The sequence below is a fragment of the Oryctolagus cuniculus genome, chromosome 7, assembly GCF_964237555.1.
Source record: "Oryctolagus cuniculus chromosome 7, mOryCun1.1, whole genome shotgun sequence".
NCBI classification, from domain to species: domain Eukaryota; kingdom Metazoa; phylum Chordata; class Mammalia; order Lagomorpha; family Leporidae; genus Oryctolagus; species Oryctolagus cuniculus.
Genome location: NC_091438.1, coordinates 53,420,703 through 53,437,528, shown reverse-complemented (window position 1 = coordinate 53,437,528; position 16,826 = coordinate 53,420,703). Strand labels below are relative to the sequence as shown.

General features: G+C 48.4%; 1 protein-coding gene across 3 annotated transcripts in view; it reads left to right on the top strand.

Annotated features, from left to right (window-relative positions):
• Positions 1–16,826, top strand: part of CD101 (CD101 molecule) — a 43,742-nt gene that overhangs the window by 16,753 nt on the left and 10,163 nt on the right. For all 3 annotated transcript variants that reach the window (XM_070077812.1, XM_070077811.1, XM_051858760.2), the window contains exons 5-8: positions 629–1,012; positions 1,665–2,069; positions 4,898–5,308; positions 9,139–9,534. In XM_070077812.1, coding sequence (XP_069933913.1) covers positions 629–1,012; positions 1,665–2,069; positions 4,898–5,308; positions 9,139–9,534 — 1,596 coding nt within the window. The remainder of the gene's footprint in view (positions 1–628; positions 1,013–1,664; positions 2,070–4,897; positions 5,309–9,138; positions 9,535–16,826) is intronic.

The window sequence follows — 16,826 nt, the reverse complement described above, 5'->3', positions numbered from 1 at the left end:
AGCTGGATTGGAAGTAGAGCAGCCGGGACTCGAACCAGCGCCCATATGGAAAGCTGGTGCTGCAGGCAGATGCTTACCCTACTACACCTAAACGCTGACCCCTCTAGTAATTATTATTATGGTAGTATTGTAAACAGAGATATTATAATGTTCATTCTTTATTTAAAACATATTCTAAACTAATTAGAATTAATTAGGGAAAGATAAGTAGGAAGAGGAGGATCATTTTGAAGCTGAAGGTATGAGTTTGAAAATAAGAATTTAAATAAAAATAGCTTTATTACTTCCAGACTCAAACCCTGCCCCCAATTAATCTGATGCACAATTTCACCAGATGTTTGCCCAACTAGATATTTCTAAGGAAGGGCTGGTTTAACAAACTGATAGAAAATTCACGCAAATGATCAGTTACGTAAGGGTAAAGAGACCTTCCTGATACGCTTGCTGCTATCTTGTTCCCACTCTTTAAGTGTTTAGTAAATCTTTTTTCTGGAGGTGGTACAGGAGCAAGCAGCCAGATCTAGTTTATCACAAGCCAGTTAAGTGCCAATAAATGAGATTTGAATGTGCTTTAGAAAATGTTTTGTTTACTGAAACCCTCTTTTCTTTTAAAATCTGAACCCCGCAGCGAGAAGTGTGGAAGTGTCGGCCAAGAACAAGCAGCAGCCTGTGTGGGAAGGAGAGGCGCTCACCCTTCTCTGCAGGGTTGGGGGAGCTGCCAGTCCGCTGTCTGTGAGCTGGTGGCGTACCCGGCAGGATCAGACCCAGCCCGAGCTGGTGGCTGCTATGGCACAGGATGGCACTGTGCAGCTGGGAGCCTCCTCTGGGGGACCCAGTAACCATGGCAACACAAGGCTGGAGAAAGGCGACTGGGCCACCTTCCAGCTGGAGATCACCTCCACCGCTGTCGTGGACAGTGGCACGTATGAGTGCAGAGTGTCTGAGCGGACCTGGAGCCCGGCCAGCGATCTGAGCTGGGCTCAGAGGACTGCGGTTACCGTAAAGTCCCTGCGTAAGTGTCTGAGGGATCGTTTCTGAACTCGGGCGTCAGCCTCGTCATTCTGCTGTGGAATTTGATTGTGTATCATCCTGAACCCCCCGGTTATGGTGTGTGTACCCTAGGACCCAGTGCAGGCTCTAGCTGCAGGCTCTGCCAATTGATCTCCAAAGCTTATTCATCTTCATAAAGATCATCTTTAGAGTGCAACTTGTGAGTTGTTCAAGGTTAAAAACATTCCTATGTATTGGAGAAATGTAGCTGTGCCTTACACATTCTGGCTTTTGACTGCTATTCTCCTGGCATTGCAGCTTCTTCTAGCACATGCAAAAGGGTTCTCATACTGTACCCATGCTGGGGGGAGGGGAAGGAAGGCAGCCTTGGGGTGGGGACAGCTCCACCCACCCAGCAGCAGCCGTCCAATTCCCAGACTGGAGAGACACTGCCTACTTGTTGTCACTGCTGGGAGCAGTCTTAGAAGGGGTCAACTTTGGAAAACGGAGGTCAGAATTCAGACCTGTGAACCAATGTCTACCCAGAATGTATGACACTCCAAATACACAAATGCATGGTCCAATGTGGAGAGGTAGCAATGAGAAAAATTTGGAAGTACTGCACTTGATTTGGGAAACATGGTAGAGGTTATATTTTGCTTTTCTGTGTGCAGAGTCAAGTCTACAAGTGAATCTGATGATCCGTCAACCTCAAGTGACGTTAGCCAGCACCTTTGACTTGGCCTGCATCGTTACGACTGGCTATTCGGAGCTCAGCCTACCGCTGTCTGTGACATGGCAGTTCCAGCCGACTAGGTCTCCTGTCTTCCAGCAGCTCATTCAGATCTTCCACAATGGCACTATTGAGTGGGGAGATACCCTACCCCAGTTCCATAGGAAGACAAAGATCTCACAGTCTTCATCTCGCTCTCAACTCCAAATCTACGATGCCACTGAGGAAGAGATAGGCATGTACAGGTGTAAAGTGGAAGTTCATGACAGAAACGCCCTACTCACCAATGGCTTCGTGAGGGCTTCTGCCATCTCTCACCCGGTGAGGGTACACATTGTCTTACCAGGTATGAGCACCACTGGGAATTCATCCCTGCTTCTTGTTGGGAAGTATTCTTCCCGTTCTGGGGAAGTCACAGGGATACAGTGTTGAATACCTGCTGCCATGCTGGTGTCGTGTAAGTAGGCATCACGTGATGAGCGACATCCAGGTCAACATTAAGTTAGTATGCATGGGATGCCCATGTTGCTTGTTCAAGCATTGAAATCCTTCTATACTGGCTAATGATAACCACCGTACTGTGTCCCTTCCCCGTCTTCCTGTGAGCTCCATCCACGTGGCAACTAAAGGGTACCATGGTGCACAGCAGGGGGCCCCGAGGGCCCGGATCCAGGAGAGAGAAAAATCTTTTAGCTTGGTTTTTGCCCATGCCTTACCAGTTATTTGTTGTTTAGACTGTCTTACCTAGTAGTAGAGATAATGTAATTCCATTAGAATGCATTCATCCACCTCTTTTTAATGTGTTAGTGTATGATAATCAAAGAATTTAGGATTACAATCAAGTATAATCTACCTTATCAATTGGTTAAAAGTAAAACACAACCTAGGCAAAGTTTGGCTGTGTCATGTATCTTCTATCTTGTAATTTGCATTCTCTTAGGACAGAGCGATTGAGAGATTTTTTTTTTTTTTTTTTTTTTTTTTTTTTTTTTGACAGGCAGAGTGGACAGTGAGAGAGACAGAGAGAAAGGTCTTCCTTTGCCGTTGGTTCACCCTCCAATGGCCGCCGCGGCCGGCGCGCTGCGGCCGGCGCACCGCGCTGATCCGATGGCAGGAGCCAGGAGCCAGGTGCTTTTCCTGGTCTCCCATGGGGTGCAGGGCCCAAGCACCTGGGCCATCCTCCACTGCACTCCCTGGCCACAGCAGAGGGCTGGCCTGGAAGAGGGGCAACCGGGACAGAATCCGGCGCCCCAACCGGGACTAGAACCCGGTGTGCCGGCGCCGCTAGGCGGAGGATTAGCCTAGTGAGCCGCGGCGCCGGCTTGATTGAGAGATTTTGAAATCATTTAGATCAGACAAGCATTGAATAGCAGCATGGAAAAGTCACTTAATCTGTTCAAGCCTTGGTTACTTCAACTGTGAATTGCTGATGTGCAATTTAAATGTGATAACATATCTGACATGCTTAGTACAGGGCTGAACACACCAAGCTCATGCTTGAACATGGTAGCTATCATATTCTCTCTGCTGCTGGGTAATATTTTTGGTACTAGAAGTGATCCTTTTCTTATGACTTCATGCCTTAATTTGCTTGTGCTGTCTGTGGTATTGAAGTGGTGTCCCACGCCTTTCTTCTTGAAGCTTCTCTTTTTCTTGGCCCCATAACACCAGAGTCTCTTGGCTGCTTTCTAACACTGTGTGTCCCTTCTCATCCTCTTTTGCAAAAGTCACGTCCTCCTCTAATTCATTATGAAAGGAAACTGTTCCTCTGGGTTTCATCCTCAGTTTGCTCTCTGCCCACTGTACTCTCCCAAGGTAGATGCCATCCACATGCTGACAACTCCCCAGTCCATTATCCTCAAGCACTTACTTCTCTTCTGATCTCCAGATTCAAACTGCCTCCAGGACATGTGTACACTCACTAGGGCAGAACACAGGCCCGCCGTTATCCAGAGCTACTTCTTCTACATGGTTCTCCTGTCTCCACTACCCACTAGTAACCTGTGTTGGAAACCTGAGTCATCACAGCTCCTCCATGTGCACCTTATGTCCTAACTCCCCTGGGCTGCCCTGCAAGGTCCTCTATAACTGGTACATTTGTGCTTTTCCAGCACCCTCTTCCACTTTCTATCTTGAATTTAAGCTCCAGCCACACTGAATTGCTTACAGTTCTGCCATATCCAATGTTCCCGTTCAAAGTCTTTGTTCAAGTCGCTTCCTTTGTGTGGAATTCTTTAACCCCTTCTTCATCACAATTATTTCCACGAACCTATAAGATTTAGCTCAGAGTCACCTCCTCCAGGAAGTCTTTGTCACTTCTACATCTGGGTTGTATGGTCCTTTCATGTGCTCTGATAGCCACTTCTCCTCATTCCTGTCCCACAGGGTGACATGATGCTGTAAACTCTAAGCCTCTGTCCCTGTATATGTCTCTCCTTCTAACTGCGAGCCGCTGAGGGGAGGTATCCACAGGCTCTGGGCTAGTCTGGCACACAGTGTCATATGCACTTAATAAATGTTTGTTGAAGAAAGGAACCTACTGGCAAATCAAGAAGCTATTACAAAAGTAGAATCAGTGACGCCAGCAAGAAATTAGGATAAGATTTGGAAGAAAGGTGTATTGCCCATCTTTCTGACAAAGCAGAAAAGTTGCTGAGGTTAGGAGATAGTGGACTGAGTGGCTGCAAAGAGACATACAATTTTAGCAGCCCATATACAGCTTCCTTTCGTTTGTCCATGTTTGAAGGCAGATACAAGCAAAATGTGGCAAACTGTGGAACCAGAAGTACTGCGGGTAGTGAACATACAGAAGCTTACTAGTGCTGTTTCCCCTTGACCTGATGCCTGAAATGCTACCAAAGGGACAGCTGTGCTTAAATACTGAAGCATTAGCTCGTGGGAAAGAGATGGGGCTTTTCTCTGCAGCAAGGGTAGGACTGGGACCAGTGTGTGGAGTTAGGAAGAGAGAAAACTCACCTTGATACCAGCCAGAGTTCTCTCTGGTGGCAGAGCAGCCTGCAGATGGAATGGGCTGCTTGGTAAGTGGGGAGCTGTCCCCTTAGTGGGGCTGTTGTGGATTCTATAGGAAGAATTGCCCTAGTTGCTCTCTAATAACCCTTTTACCTTCAGAGTCTGTTTTCTAGCAAAGTAAATGCTTCCATTCTTTTACTTTAGTGAGCAAGCTAAAAGTGAATTCAAGTAGCCAAGTCCAAGAGATCGCCATCAACTCCAACACCAAAATAGAATGTAGCATTTTGTCCTGGTCCACTGGAAACCTCCAGTTGGTTGTTATTTGGTATTTCTCTCCTATTTCCACGAATGCATCCTGGCTGAGGATCCTGGAAGTGGACCAAACCAATGTTATAAAATATGGGGATGAATTTCACACCCCTTGGAGGAAACAAAAATTTCACGCTGAGAAGGTTTCCCAAGATTTGTTTCAGCTGCACATTCTGGGCGTAGATGACAGCGACCAGGGTGACTATCACTGTGCTGTGGAAGAATGGCTCTTGTCTACAAATAGCACTTGGCACAAGCTTGGGAGCGAGAAGTCAGGACTAACACAATTGAGACTCAAGCCCACAGGTAAACCTTGTGTGTATACAAAAGTACATCCAAAAGGCAAACTAACTTTGGTGCAAATAATTTGAAACTCATGCATAGGATGGATCTTCAAAAGTTCATGGAAAATGTGTATTAGAAAAAAACCATGCATGAATTCTCAAGGGTCTTTCTCTAGGACTGCCATCTTTGCTTGGTCAGCTATCCTATGGTGTGATGGTTAAGATTTTCACTTATATGGAAGTGAAAATATGGCCTGGAGTTCTAGGGATGGTGTCTACTCACCAATGATTGTGGGACCTAGTAGTTCACTGGAGGAGGTGAGGTCACTCAAGGTGAACCCATCAGAGGGTTCTAGGAGCTCAGATGGGTACAAGATCCCTGTGATTGGTTTGCTTCTCAGCCTGGCAGCCTGGTCTCTGCAGCTACCCAGGGTATCGTATCTCCGGATCTCTGTAATAACAAGCTGTGTCATTCCAGTGGGGCTCTACTGTAATTTGGCTGAGAAAGAGTAATACGAAGCATATTTCTCCCACTGTGAACAGAAACTGTACAACTCTATGGGGATGTGTGGAGAAATTGCTTTTCAACATTTGGCTGCCTAAACATAAGGCAAATAAGAGTAGTTAACCATTGGAATGGCTTGCTGAGGGAATCTCCTCTTCCTCAGGAGATCTTTAAAAATGCAATGGGAGTGCCATCCATTTGCACCAGTCTCAATGTGGACAGGGTTGATTAGGTCTCACAGCATTGGTCAGGTCACCTCCAGTGTTGATTAAAATTAAATGAATGTCACAGCTAAGGTTCAGCAATTGGACAAGCTCCAGTAGCACAATGCAAACAAATCGGTCTACTTTCATGCTTAAAATTCTATTTTCAAGGCAGCATCAAAAAAAAATAAAATAAAAATAAGATTATGAGGCAGGCATTTAGCCTGGCTGTTAAAATACTCACATCCCATATCTCAGAGCCCGGGTTTGAGTCCTGACTTGGCTTCTGATTCCAGCTTCCTACTAATGCACACCATGAGAGGTGGCAGAAGATGGTTCAAGTACTTGGTTGGGTCCCTGCCAGCCATCAGGGAGACTTGTATTGTGTTCCTGACTCCCGGCTACAGCCTGGCCCAGTCCAGGTGTGGGCATTTGGGGCAGTGAACCAACAAATGGAAGGTTTCTCTGTCTCTCAAATAAACAAATAAGATTATAATTGCACATTACTGTGCATTAGGTAGTGGGGATGCAAAGGTACACAGGGCCAGCTCTTGCCCTTAAGACACTCGCCACCCAAGGGCAATATGGTAGTTAGGCTGTGTTTCCAGCTGTCTAAGCCAGAGTCTTACCCTTGTGTGTATGCCCCCTTTTAGGAGACGGTCACTGTTTAGCTCAAGCCAATGCTGCCCATGTAGAAATGTGGGCTCAATGCTATCAGATCTCTTGTACATTCAAGAGGTAGCTACAATCACATTCACTGTTAATCCTAAGTCTTTTAACATATTGTAGGTAGGGGTGGGCATTTAGCCGAGTGGTGAAGATGTGAGTGAAGATGCCCACTTCCCGTAGTACATAGTACATAGTACTATAGTACATTCCCAGAGTACTGGGCTCGATATCCAGCTCCGGTTCCTGGTTCCAGCTGCTTGGTAATGTGCATCCTGGGAGGCAGCTGGAGATGGCTCAAGTAACTGGGTCCCTTACACCCACAGGGGAGACCTGGACTGAGTTCTCTACTCCCTTCTTCAGCCAGGCCTGGGCCTGATTGTTGCAGGCGTTTGGGGAATGAATCAGCAGATGGGAGTTCTTTCTCGGCCTCTCAAGTTAAAAAATGAAATACTGTAGGTATCACACAAAATATTTCTGTGGGTTGATGTGATGTGGGTTGCCAATTCTCTGATGTAGAGAATGAGTTAAGGAAGAAGCCCCTGGAGGAGAAATTGAGAAGAATCGGTTAGAATTGGAGGAGGGAAGTTTTCCCTGAGGTCAAAAGAGAAGAGAATTTCAAGAAGGAAAGGGGTGCCAGTGATAAAAATCACAGACAAGAAAAGAAAGAGAAAGACTGGAGCTTCCCCTGACCTGGCTCACCAGGCCCTGGCCAAGGACAGGGATGGGGCAGGAAGCCAGATGGCAACGAAGTCGGGAGGGTTTGAGGCCAGGAGACAGAGACAGTGTCATAGGAACCTACTCCTGTACATACTTTTCCGGGAAGAAAAGGAGAGAGCAACGCTAGTAACTAAAAAAGCCCAAGATCAGACAAAGCTGTTCTTTTAAAAGGAAACTCGTAAATATGTTTGTCATGGAATGGGAATTTAGCACACCCTAAAATTTCTTCATTTCGTTTGTACCTACTCTGAATGTCTTTCCAAGTCCTCACCTACTGATTAGCAGGGGCAAGACAAAATAAGTGCCAGGCTGGTGCTGTGGCATAGTGGGGAAAACCACCGCCTGCAGCGCTGGCATCCCATGTGGGTGCCGGGTTGTGTCCCAGCTGCTCTGTTTCCCATCCAGTTCCTTGCTAATGCACCTGGGAAAGCAGCCGAAAATGGTCCAAGTGTTTGGGCCCCTGCCACCCACGTGGGAGACCTGGATGAAGCTTCTGGCTCCTGGCTTTGGCCTGGCCTAGCCCTGGCTGTTGCAATCATTTGGGGAGTTAACCCAGGGAGCAGAAGATCTCTCTCTCTTATTTATCTCAAATGAAATAAGTAAATCTTTTTTTTTTTAATTTATTTATTTACTTGAAAGTCAGAGTTACACAGAGAGAGAAGGAGAGGCAGAAAGAGATAGGTCTTTCATCCACTGGTTCACTCCCCAGTTGGCCACAATGGCTGGAGCTGCACTGTTCCGAAGCCAGGAGCCAGGAGGTTCTTCCAGGTCTCCCACATGGGTGCAGGGGCCCAAGGACTTGGGCCATCTTCTACTGCCCTCCCGGGCTACAGCACAGAGCTGGATCGGAAGTGGAGCAGCTGGGACATGAACCGGCGCCCATATGGGATGCCAACACAGCAGGCAGTGGCTTTACCCAATGCACCACAGTGCCACCTCCTAAATAAATCTTAAAAACAAACAAACAAAAACAGGTAGCCCTATCATTCTGCAGTCCACTCCCTTGTTTAAAAAAAAAAAAAAAAAAAGTAAACACCCAAATCATTTGAATGGTTCCCCTGGGTAGTATTCTGATACTTGCATCAAAATGTCCGGTCACACAGGAGACAGTCCTCAGGTGTGGGAGGAGGGGTGGTGGTGGAATACACAACTGCAGAGGTGCAGAGTCACAGACGGCCCCTCTGGGAAGTGGAGCAGCAAGAGAATCTGCGAGGACGAGGTGGAAGCTGCAGGCGAGGGGGCCCAGTTCAAGCTGGGTGTTGCTCAGTGGTAGGTCCAAGAGGCAAGAGGTCAGGTTAAAAAAGGAAGTGACTGGTTTGGTTCTTAGTAGAGAATGTTCTGGCAAATGTGAAAGAAGGCCAGGGGTCAAGGAAAAGTATTAAGGATGAAGCATGGAAGGTAGATATTTGGTGCAGTGACTAAGATCCCAAGGAAGATGCCCCCACCCGTATCAGAGTGCCCGAGGCTGACTCTCAGCTCTAGCTCCTCACTCCAGCTGCCTCGGGAAGCAACAGAGATGGCTCAAGGAGCTGGGTCCCTGCCACCCAAGTGGGAGACCTGGATTGTTCCCAGCTGCTGGCTTCGGCCTGGCCCGGTCCCAGGCATTTGAGGAGGGAATTAACAGATGGTATCGCACTCTGGCCCTAGCTCCCCTTCTCCTTCTCTCCTGGATTTCTCCACGGAGAAACGATTTTTCAGAGGACATGTCCAGTTTGAACGTGTGCATTCTTCTCTAACTTACTGCCATTTGTTTCCTAGGAAGTAATATCCGTGTCTCCAAGGTGGACTGGACAGCAAACGCCACTGAGCACAGAGAGGTGGCCATGCGCTGTGTCCTGGAGAGCTCGGGCGGCCCAGCTGCCCTGTACTCCGTGATATGGTACTGGAACAGAGAGCATTCCGGAAGTAAAATGCTGGTGCACCTGCACCATGATGGCTTGCTGGAGTATGGAGAAGAGGCGCTCCAGAGCCGTCTGCACTGCTACCGCTCAGCCCCTGCGGACTTTGTCCTGAAGCTGCACCGGGTGGAGCTGGCAGATGCTGGCATGTACTGGTGCAGGGTGGCAGAGTGGCAGCTACATGGGCAGTCGAGCAAATGGGCCAGCCAAGCGTCAGCTGAGTCACAGCGCATGATGCTCACCGTGCTGCCCTCAGGTACTGGGGTTCACCTGCATGGGCTGGGGAGCGAGAGGGTATTGGGCTCTCTGCAGCTTTCCCTCCCAACTAGGTATTGCTCCTCCATGGGGCTGAAGACATGTTTTCCTAAAGACAGTGATTTTGCTATCTCTCTCAACAGTGACTCCTTTGAACAAAGTCTAAATGAGGTTTTTGCATAGTTGTTCAATTATCAGGGGCATCTGACCTGCTTGCCCTTCTTCTCCCAAACAAACGTGTCACCAATGTCATTGTCCCTTTGAGGAACCAAATAATGTGGGACGCAGACAGCCTTGTCTCTTGGCTGATCCTTTCATCTCCACCTGGTTGTAGGAGGGAGAGGGAGACGGGGACTTTACATGCTGATCTGATGGAACCAAGGCCAACTACATATCTAAGGGCTCCCTTAGTCCCTCCTCAATGAATACATGCCAACCTCCTGGGGCCACCAGGACTTTGCCCATGATGGTCATTTGGTGCCCCTCTTCTAACTATGCCTTGAAAGCATCAAGGAAGCCAGGGTGCCCTATGGAACTTCTTTATGGGCTCCAGCAAGGAGGGCAGCATCTCAAGGCTATTGGCCAAAGGGTGACCTTTCTCTAGAATGAAGGTCATCCTATCAGCAGGGTGCTTCAGGAAGGTGTGGCACAGGTGACTGGGATGGAGGAGCAGGCCAGGGCCAGGCATATGATAGGCATTGACTAAGCACTTGTTAATGAAAGCCGAAATGTCTCCAGCCGGGCCAGGATGTCTTCTCTGGTGATCAGCAGGCAGGTGTTGTAGCCAGGTGCGTTCTCTCAGCCAGGTCTTTCTAGTGGGGTTCAAGGAGAAGCAAGAGATGATCTAGACGCTAAACCAGCTGTGGGAAAGACCACTGGAGAAGTGGAGGTGTGGTCTCGTGTCCACACCAGGAAGGATAACAGGTCATGTCCAGTAAAGGTAAGATTCCAAAGACTCCTGCTAGCTTTGGAGAGCCCAGGAGGGAAAGATAAGACTTCCCAAAGTGGGGACAACTGCAGCCAGGCTTCAGTAGTGAGTTCAGAGCTGGCTGATGCATTCCCTGGGGCACCGTCTCCTTCTCCCCACATCTAGTCTTCAGCAGAATTGTTCTCCCTGCCAGCCTTCCCTCCATTCCAACAATCACAGGAAGCCCCACACCCTGGAGCACATTCCGTACATGTTTTCCCACTGGGATTCGTGGGCTCTGGAGAAGCAGCAGTTTTGGCAGTAGAATAAGTAGATAATAACTGTAAAAAGTATCTATTCTGTGACTAAAATGCACATCTCCTCTGAGGCAGTTGGGATCCTTCATAATATATATACTATATATATATAATATGAAGTTTATATATAAATATATATAGTTAATGTCGGCAGAATACTTGGAAAACAGGAGTAACATTTTAAAAAGATGAGCTCTGAATGTGAAACCTTAAAAATTGAGTGATCTTTGCATTCTTCATAGCTGCAAAAGCTCAAAAGCCTGTGCCGTGACCAACCGAGGATTTTCAGTGTAACTACTGTCAAGGTTCTCAAGGCAGTCTCCCCAGTACGAGTTAGAACTTCGGATTTTCCACCAGGCTGTTCCTTTCCAGTGGTTGAGGAGACCAAACAGGATGATGAAAATCCCCCAGGGGTGGAGCCAGATAAGCCTCACATCTCTACAGCTTACTAGCCACGAAATCACACCCTGGTTACTTGACCTCTGTGAGCCTCTGCCTTCTCATAAAATGAGCATCAGTGCACAAATGTACATAAAGTATCTAGTGCAGTCCACAAATGGTAACTCCTTTTCCCTTTATGTCTCCAAGCATCACACACACACACACACACACACACACAGTGTCATTGAACAAGCTCCAGCGGGGGAGTGACATCATGAGATTCGCATTTGAGAACGCTCAGCTGGGAGCAGTGTTCCAGATGAGTCGGAGGGGAGGCAGACAGAGTGAGAGGACTGTTTGAGATTGTGGGAGGCAAGGTGAGACAAGGGCCAGACTTAAGATGGTGCCAGTGCCGACTGAGAGAAGGGCAGGCATTAGCTATTTTTTTTTTTTTCTTTTTGACAGGCAGAGTGGACAGTGAGAGAGAGAGAGACAGAAAGAAAGGTCTTCCTTTTGCCATTGGTTCACCCTCCAATGGCTGCTGCGGCCGGCATGTCGCGCTGATCTGAAGCCAGGAGCCAGGTGCTTCTCCTGGTCTCCCATAGGGTGCAGGGCCCAAGTACTTGGGCCATCCTCCACTGCACTCCCAGGCCACAGCAGAGAGCTGGACTGGAAGAAGAGCAACAGGGACTAGAACCGGGTGTGCTAGCGCCACAGGTGGAGGATTAGCCTATTGAGCCGCGGCACCGGCCAGGCATTAACTATTAAGAGAGAGAATCTTCAAGATTTAAAAACTGATTACATATATGCAGAGAGTGGATGCCTGGAACGGAAAATCAAGGATGAATGGTTGGTGGCTTAGGTGGAGACTGGAGCTATTTATAGGCGAGGTAACCCAGGAGAAAGGTTTAGAGGGGCATTAGTTCAGTTCTGGGTAAGTTGATCTGGGATTGAGCTTGGAGTACCTGTGAGTTGTCAGAGGGGAGCTGTCAGAGGCTCATCAGGACTTCCACATGGCAGCATTTGTTAGGGGAATGGAGAGGAAGACCAGGGAAAGAGACTGAAAGGAGAGGCTGAGGGATGCGAGAAGTGGTACTGACGACATCAGAGCAAACCAAGGCAGAGAGGGTATCCCGAGGGAGGGGGCGTCAGCACATCGAACAGTTGCGCAGGGGTCAATTAAGAGGAGCGAGGTAAAGTGGCTGCTGGGCTTGGCGATACAGGACAATTACAGAAAAGGAATGAGAGGAGTCAGACTGCACGGCTCGAGGAGCGAGCAAGTGGACACGTCAAGTGCAGATGACTCTATCGAGAGCTTCGATAGAAAGGAAAAGAGAAAAGGCAGTAACAAGCGGCGGCAGGTGTTCATCTGTGTTTCAGCCCTGCTTCTTTTCCGTCTTGGTTTCAAGATGGCCAGAACTTGAGGACGTGTATGTTCCAGAGGGGGAAGGGTCAGTGGGAAGGGAGAAGGTGCCGAGTAGAGGAGAGTAGCTGGGACTGAGTGGCCTCTCGCTTTGAACGAGTGCCACACTGGAACCCCCGTGCTGTCATTCCCAGGTCAGTATCTGCTATCCCTTGCCTATCAGCTGAGCTGCCAGTTTTAGTGACTTACCTTTTCCTTAGTCCCTACACCTGCAATTGCTGGTTGAACATCCATCACCATTGTTGGACCATCCGTTCTGAGAGGCAATGATTGTGAGCATCTTGTTGCCAGTACTAACGCAGTGCCTAGATCACAGCAGATACTTAAATAATTACAGAATCTCAGTGGGATTGCCTCCAGGTGGGTACCAGGTCTATGTGTTAATAAGATCCGGGTCAAATATAACATAGTACTAATTTGCACTTCTCAAGTGATATTTTTTTCTTAAATATTTATTTATTTATTTGAAAGGCAGAGATACAGAGAGGAGAGAGAGAGAGAGTGAGATCTTCCATCTTCTGGTTCACTCCCCAGGTGGCCACAATAGCTGGAGCTGGGCCAAGCTGAAGCCAGGAGCCAAGAGCTTCTTCTGAGTCTCCACGTGGGTGCAGGGGCCCAAGGACTTGGGCCATCTTCCACTGGTTTCCCAGGTGCATTAGCAGGGAGCTGCCAGGACTTGAACCAGTGCCCATATGGGATGCTGACACTGCAGGCAGAGGCTTAACCTTCTACGCTACAGTACCAGCCCCCTCAAATGATTTCCTACCCACTCTATTTGGCCTCATTTTAGGACTACATTCCAGAACTTTATAGCATGTGGTTGTACAAGTGACAGCAGCAAAGTTCAGAGGTATTTCCTGGGGGAAAGGATCTTGCCTTTTCCTCCCTATCTTACTTGCTTACTATTGACTAAGCCAAGGAAGGGACTAGAGTTGTCTGGGTCTTTTTACCTAACTCTCAGACTCTAAACATAAATGTTTTATCCTAGAGAATTCTCTGTTATTAATAGGCCAGAACATAAGGCTTCCCAAAGACTCAATTATTTGTAGTAGTGAGGTGCGTATGACTATTCCCAGCTTTTATCTGCATGAGGATTTATTCAGAAAGTGTATCCTTGAAGCTAATAGGTGTTGCAGTCTCACTGGAGTTTCTAGAGACACCATGCCATTTGTCTAGACATACAGTGCCTCCAATAAGGCCTTTTATGTAGCACTCAACAAATTCTTTTCTTTTTTTAAGATTTATTTATTTATTAGAAAGGCAGAGTTACAGAGAGGCAGAGGTAGAGAGAGAGGGAGAGAGAGAGAGGTCTTCCATCTGCTGGTTCACTCCCCAAATGGCCTAAACAGTCAGAGCTGGGCTGATATGAAGCCAGGATCCAGGAGCTTCTTCCAAGTCTCCCACGCAGGTGCAGGGGCCCAATGACTTGGGCCATGTTCCGCTGCTTTCCCAGGCCATAGCAGAGAGCTGGATCAGAAGTGGGGCAGCCAGGACTAGAATCAGCATCCATATCGGATGCCAGCACTGCAGGCGGCTGCTTTACCCGCTTCGCCACAGAGCTGGCCCCCTCAACAAATTCTTGGTGAAAGAACAAAACTAGAGTTGTCTGTTCAAGTCTTCAATAGTGTTGAAACAGGATGCTGTCAGGGGTGCACTTATTCTGGGATGCACTTGTTACCAGGTTACCGCACACCTCATCTGTTTCCTTGACAGGAGCCAACTTACCTGCATGGCTACACAGGGCATAGTTAGGTGCTCAAGTTTTGGATTGCTGGTGAGAAGAAGTTGTTATTCCATAGCTCTCTTCTTCTGAAGTATTTCTAGGCCAATATAAAAAAGGAGTGCTCCTTGTGCTATGTTTAGCTGTGGGCAGAAGCAAGTTACGCGCTAAACCTCATGATGAAGTGTTCTCATTACATTTTTGGCTCTGTTTTACAGGCCTTGTACTTTGAGCATTGGGCACTTACTTGGATTGATTCAAAGTGCCAAACCTTAATGGTTTGGAATGTCCCTAGTTCTCGTCCAGATATGGGTGAGAGGCAGAGGGTGGGGAATGGTGATTTGTGAGATCCAGAGCAAACACTACCCTCCAGGAGAAGGAATTCAGAAACACTGGAGCTGAAACTTGCTACTGTTGGCCAGTGCAGCACTGTGAAGAGCACACTCTGCCTGCCTTTGGTGGCAGAGCACCGTAGCTGAAGCCGTCTCCACCTCCCCTTAAGAGTGTCAAGCCCTCTGGCAGCCCCATCCAGCTGAGGTCTCAGGGGCGGAAGTGTACACTATCAGATCTCTTCCTGTCTCTGGGGTACTGGCCCCATCCTGTCATTATGATCACCATCATCTCGGCAACTATGATTCTTGGTGCCACGGACTCTGGCCTTACAATTCTTTGCCTCCTGTAACTAGAAGAGCCAGCGCCTGCTAAGTCGTTGATTCTCAGGTGAACGTCACCTTGGTCTGGGGACAAAGGTCTAAAAGACAGACTGAGCCTGGGGAGGAACGTGGCCAAGCTTGTGGTCCCTTTGTGAGAAATCAGCAGACTCTGGCCCTGTTCTCTGTCTGGTCTCTCAAGAGAAGATTGCTTGCAATTCTCCTGTCCCGTAACTTTCTCAGCAGCATTTTAGCTAAGGCTTATTGCTTGCCAGTCAACGAGTGCTATCTGTCCTATGTTCAGTGCTGTATTATCCATTAGCTCATCACAACTCTAGAAAGCAGTATCTCCACTTGGTTGACCAGGAAACTAATTAGAGAAGACAACTAACTTATTCAATATCAATAATAAGTTGAGAGTGAGGGTTTGAACCCAGTTCTCTTTGAGACCCGCTAGGTGCTCACTTAGTACTCTCTGCAGAATGCCCAAGACCAGTGATCTCAACAGCTGGACCCTGGCTCCATTCTCTTGCGGCATTGCAGGACCCACAGGCCCTCAAATGTACTCAGACAAGACCTGGGAGAATAACTATGGTCAAGATGGGTCATTTGGGAGCGGAGTTGGGTCAGGTGTGGAGAGAGAATGGTAAGAATTTGAAATCTAGCCTACTCATTGTTCACCCTGCCACAAAGATAAACCAGATTTGATTGGAGAATACACAGGAGCCCAGAGACAATCCCAGCACAAACCTCTGCAGCTCTTTGCTAACCCCGTTCAGAGCTGCCAGCCCAATGCTTGGTGATGACCTTCACCTGTGGAATGGGATGACCGCCACCCCTGCGTTCCCACGTATGCAATGTTCTTGTGCAACGGATTTATTCACTGGGCTCCACTGAAGCCCCGTGGACAAAGTTGCTGCCCTCGATGAAAAGACAAGCAGAACACAGGCCCTCCGCTCAAGAAGCTCACAATGCAGGAGTTGAGCGAATTTCTAGACTCTTCCTTGACTGCCATCAAAGAGACATTTTCTCACATGTAGGCCAAAAATGGAATTCTTGTAGCAGAAGACTGGTCAAAAATGACCTCCAAAGCTGCTCTCGTCTCTAAGAGTACATGATCCCAGGAATCCTGTAGCTTCACCTTTGAAGAAGAAATGGCTTCTATCATTCCAATGCCCCCCACCCTGTAAAAGCTCAGCTACTGTTAGCGTCAGAATTTTCTGAACATCCAATTTCTTTTTTGACAGGCAGAGTGGACAGTGAGAAAGAGAGACAGAGAGAAAGGTCTTCCTTTGCCGTTGGTTCACCCTCCAATGGCCGCCGCGGCTGGTGCACTGCGGCTGGCGCACTGCACTGATCCGATGGCAGGAGCCAGGTGCTTCTCCTGGTCTCCCATGGGGTGCAGGGCTCAAGCACTTGGGCCATCCTCCACTGCACTCCCTGGCCACAGCAGAGAGCTGGCCTGGAAGAGGGGCAACCGGGACAGAATCCGGCGCCCCGACCGGGACTAGAACCCGGTGTGCCAGCGCTGCAAGGCAGAGGATTAGCCTAGTGAGCCGCGGCGCTGGCCAGAACATCCAATTTCAAATACTGTGACACAAATACATATAGTAGTTCAAAGACCCTATTTAGTAGTTAGTGTCCCTTTAAGCATGTATCTTTCTGTTTCAAGAGACTGTAGGCCTAGTCCTTTGACCAGCGGCTCAAGAATATTATTTCCGGGAACCTGCGGTGTTTGCTGTCCTGCCTGCCTTTGCTTGCCTGGCCGTGTGGCCAGGAACCGCGTTGGGCGCCCTGTGCGTGCTCTGCATGTCTGGCTGCCGCCGGTGCTTCCTGGGGACAGCAGCTGCCGCTGAGCCTGTGCCTCTGCGTGCCTGCGCCGAGTCCCTGCTGTC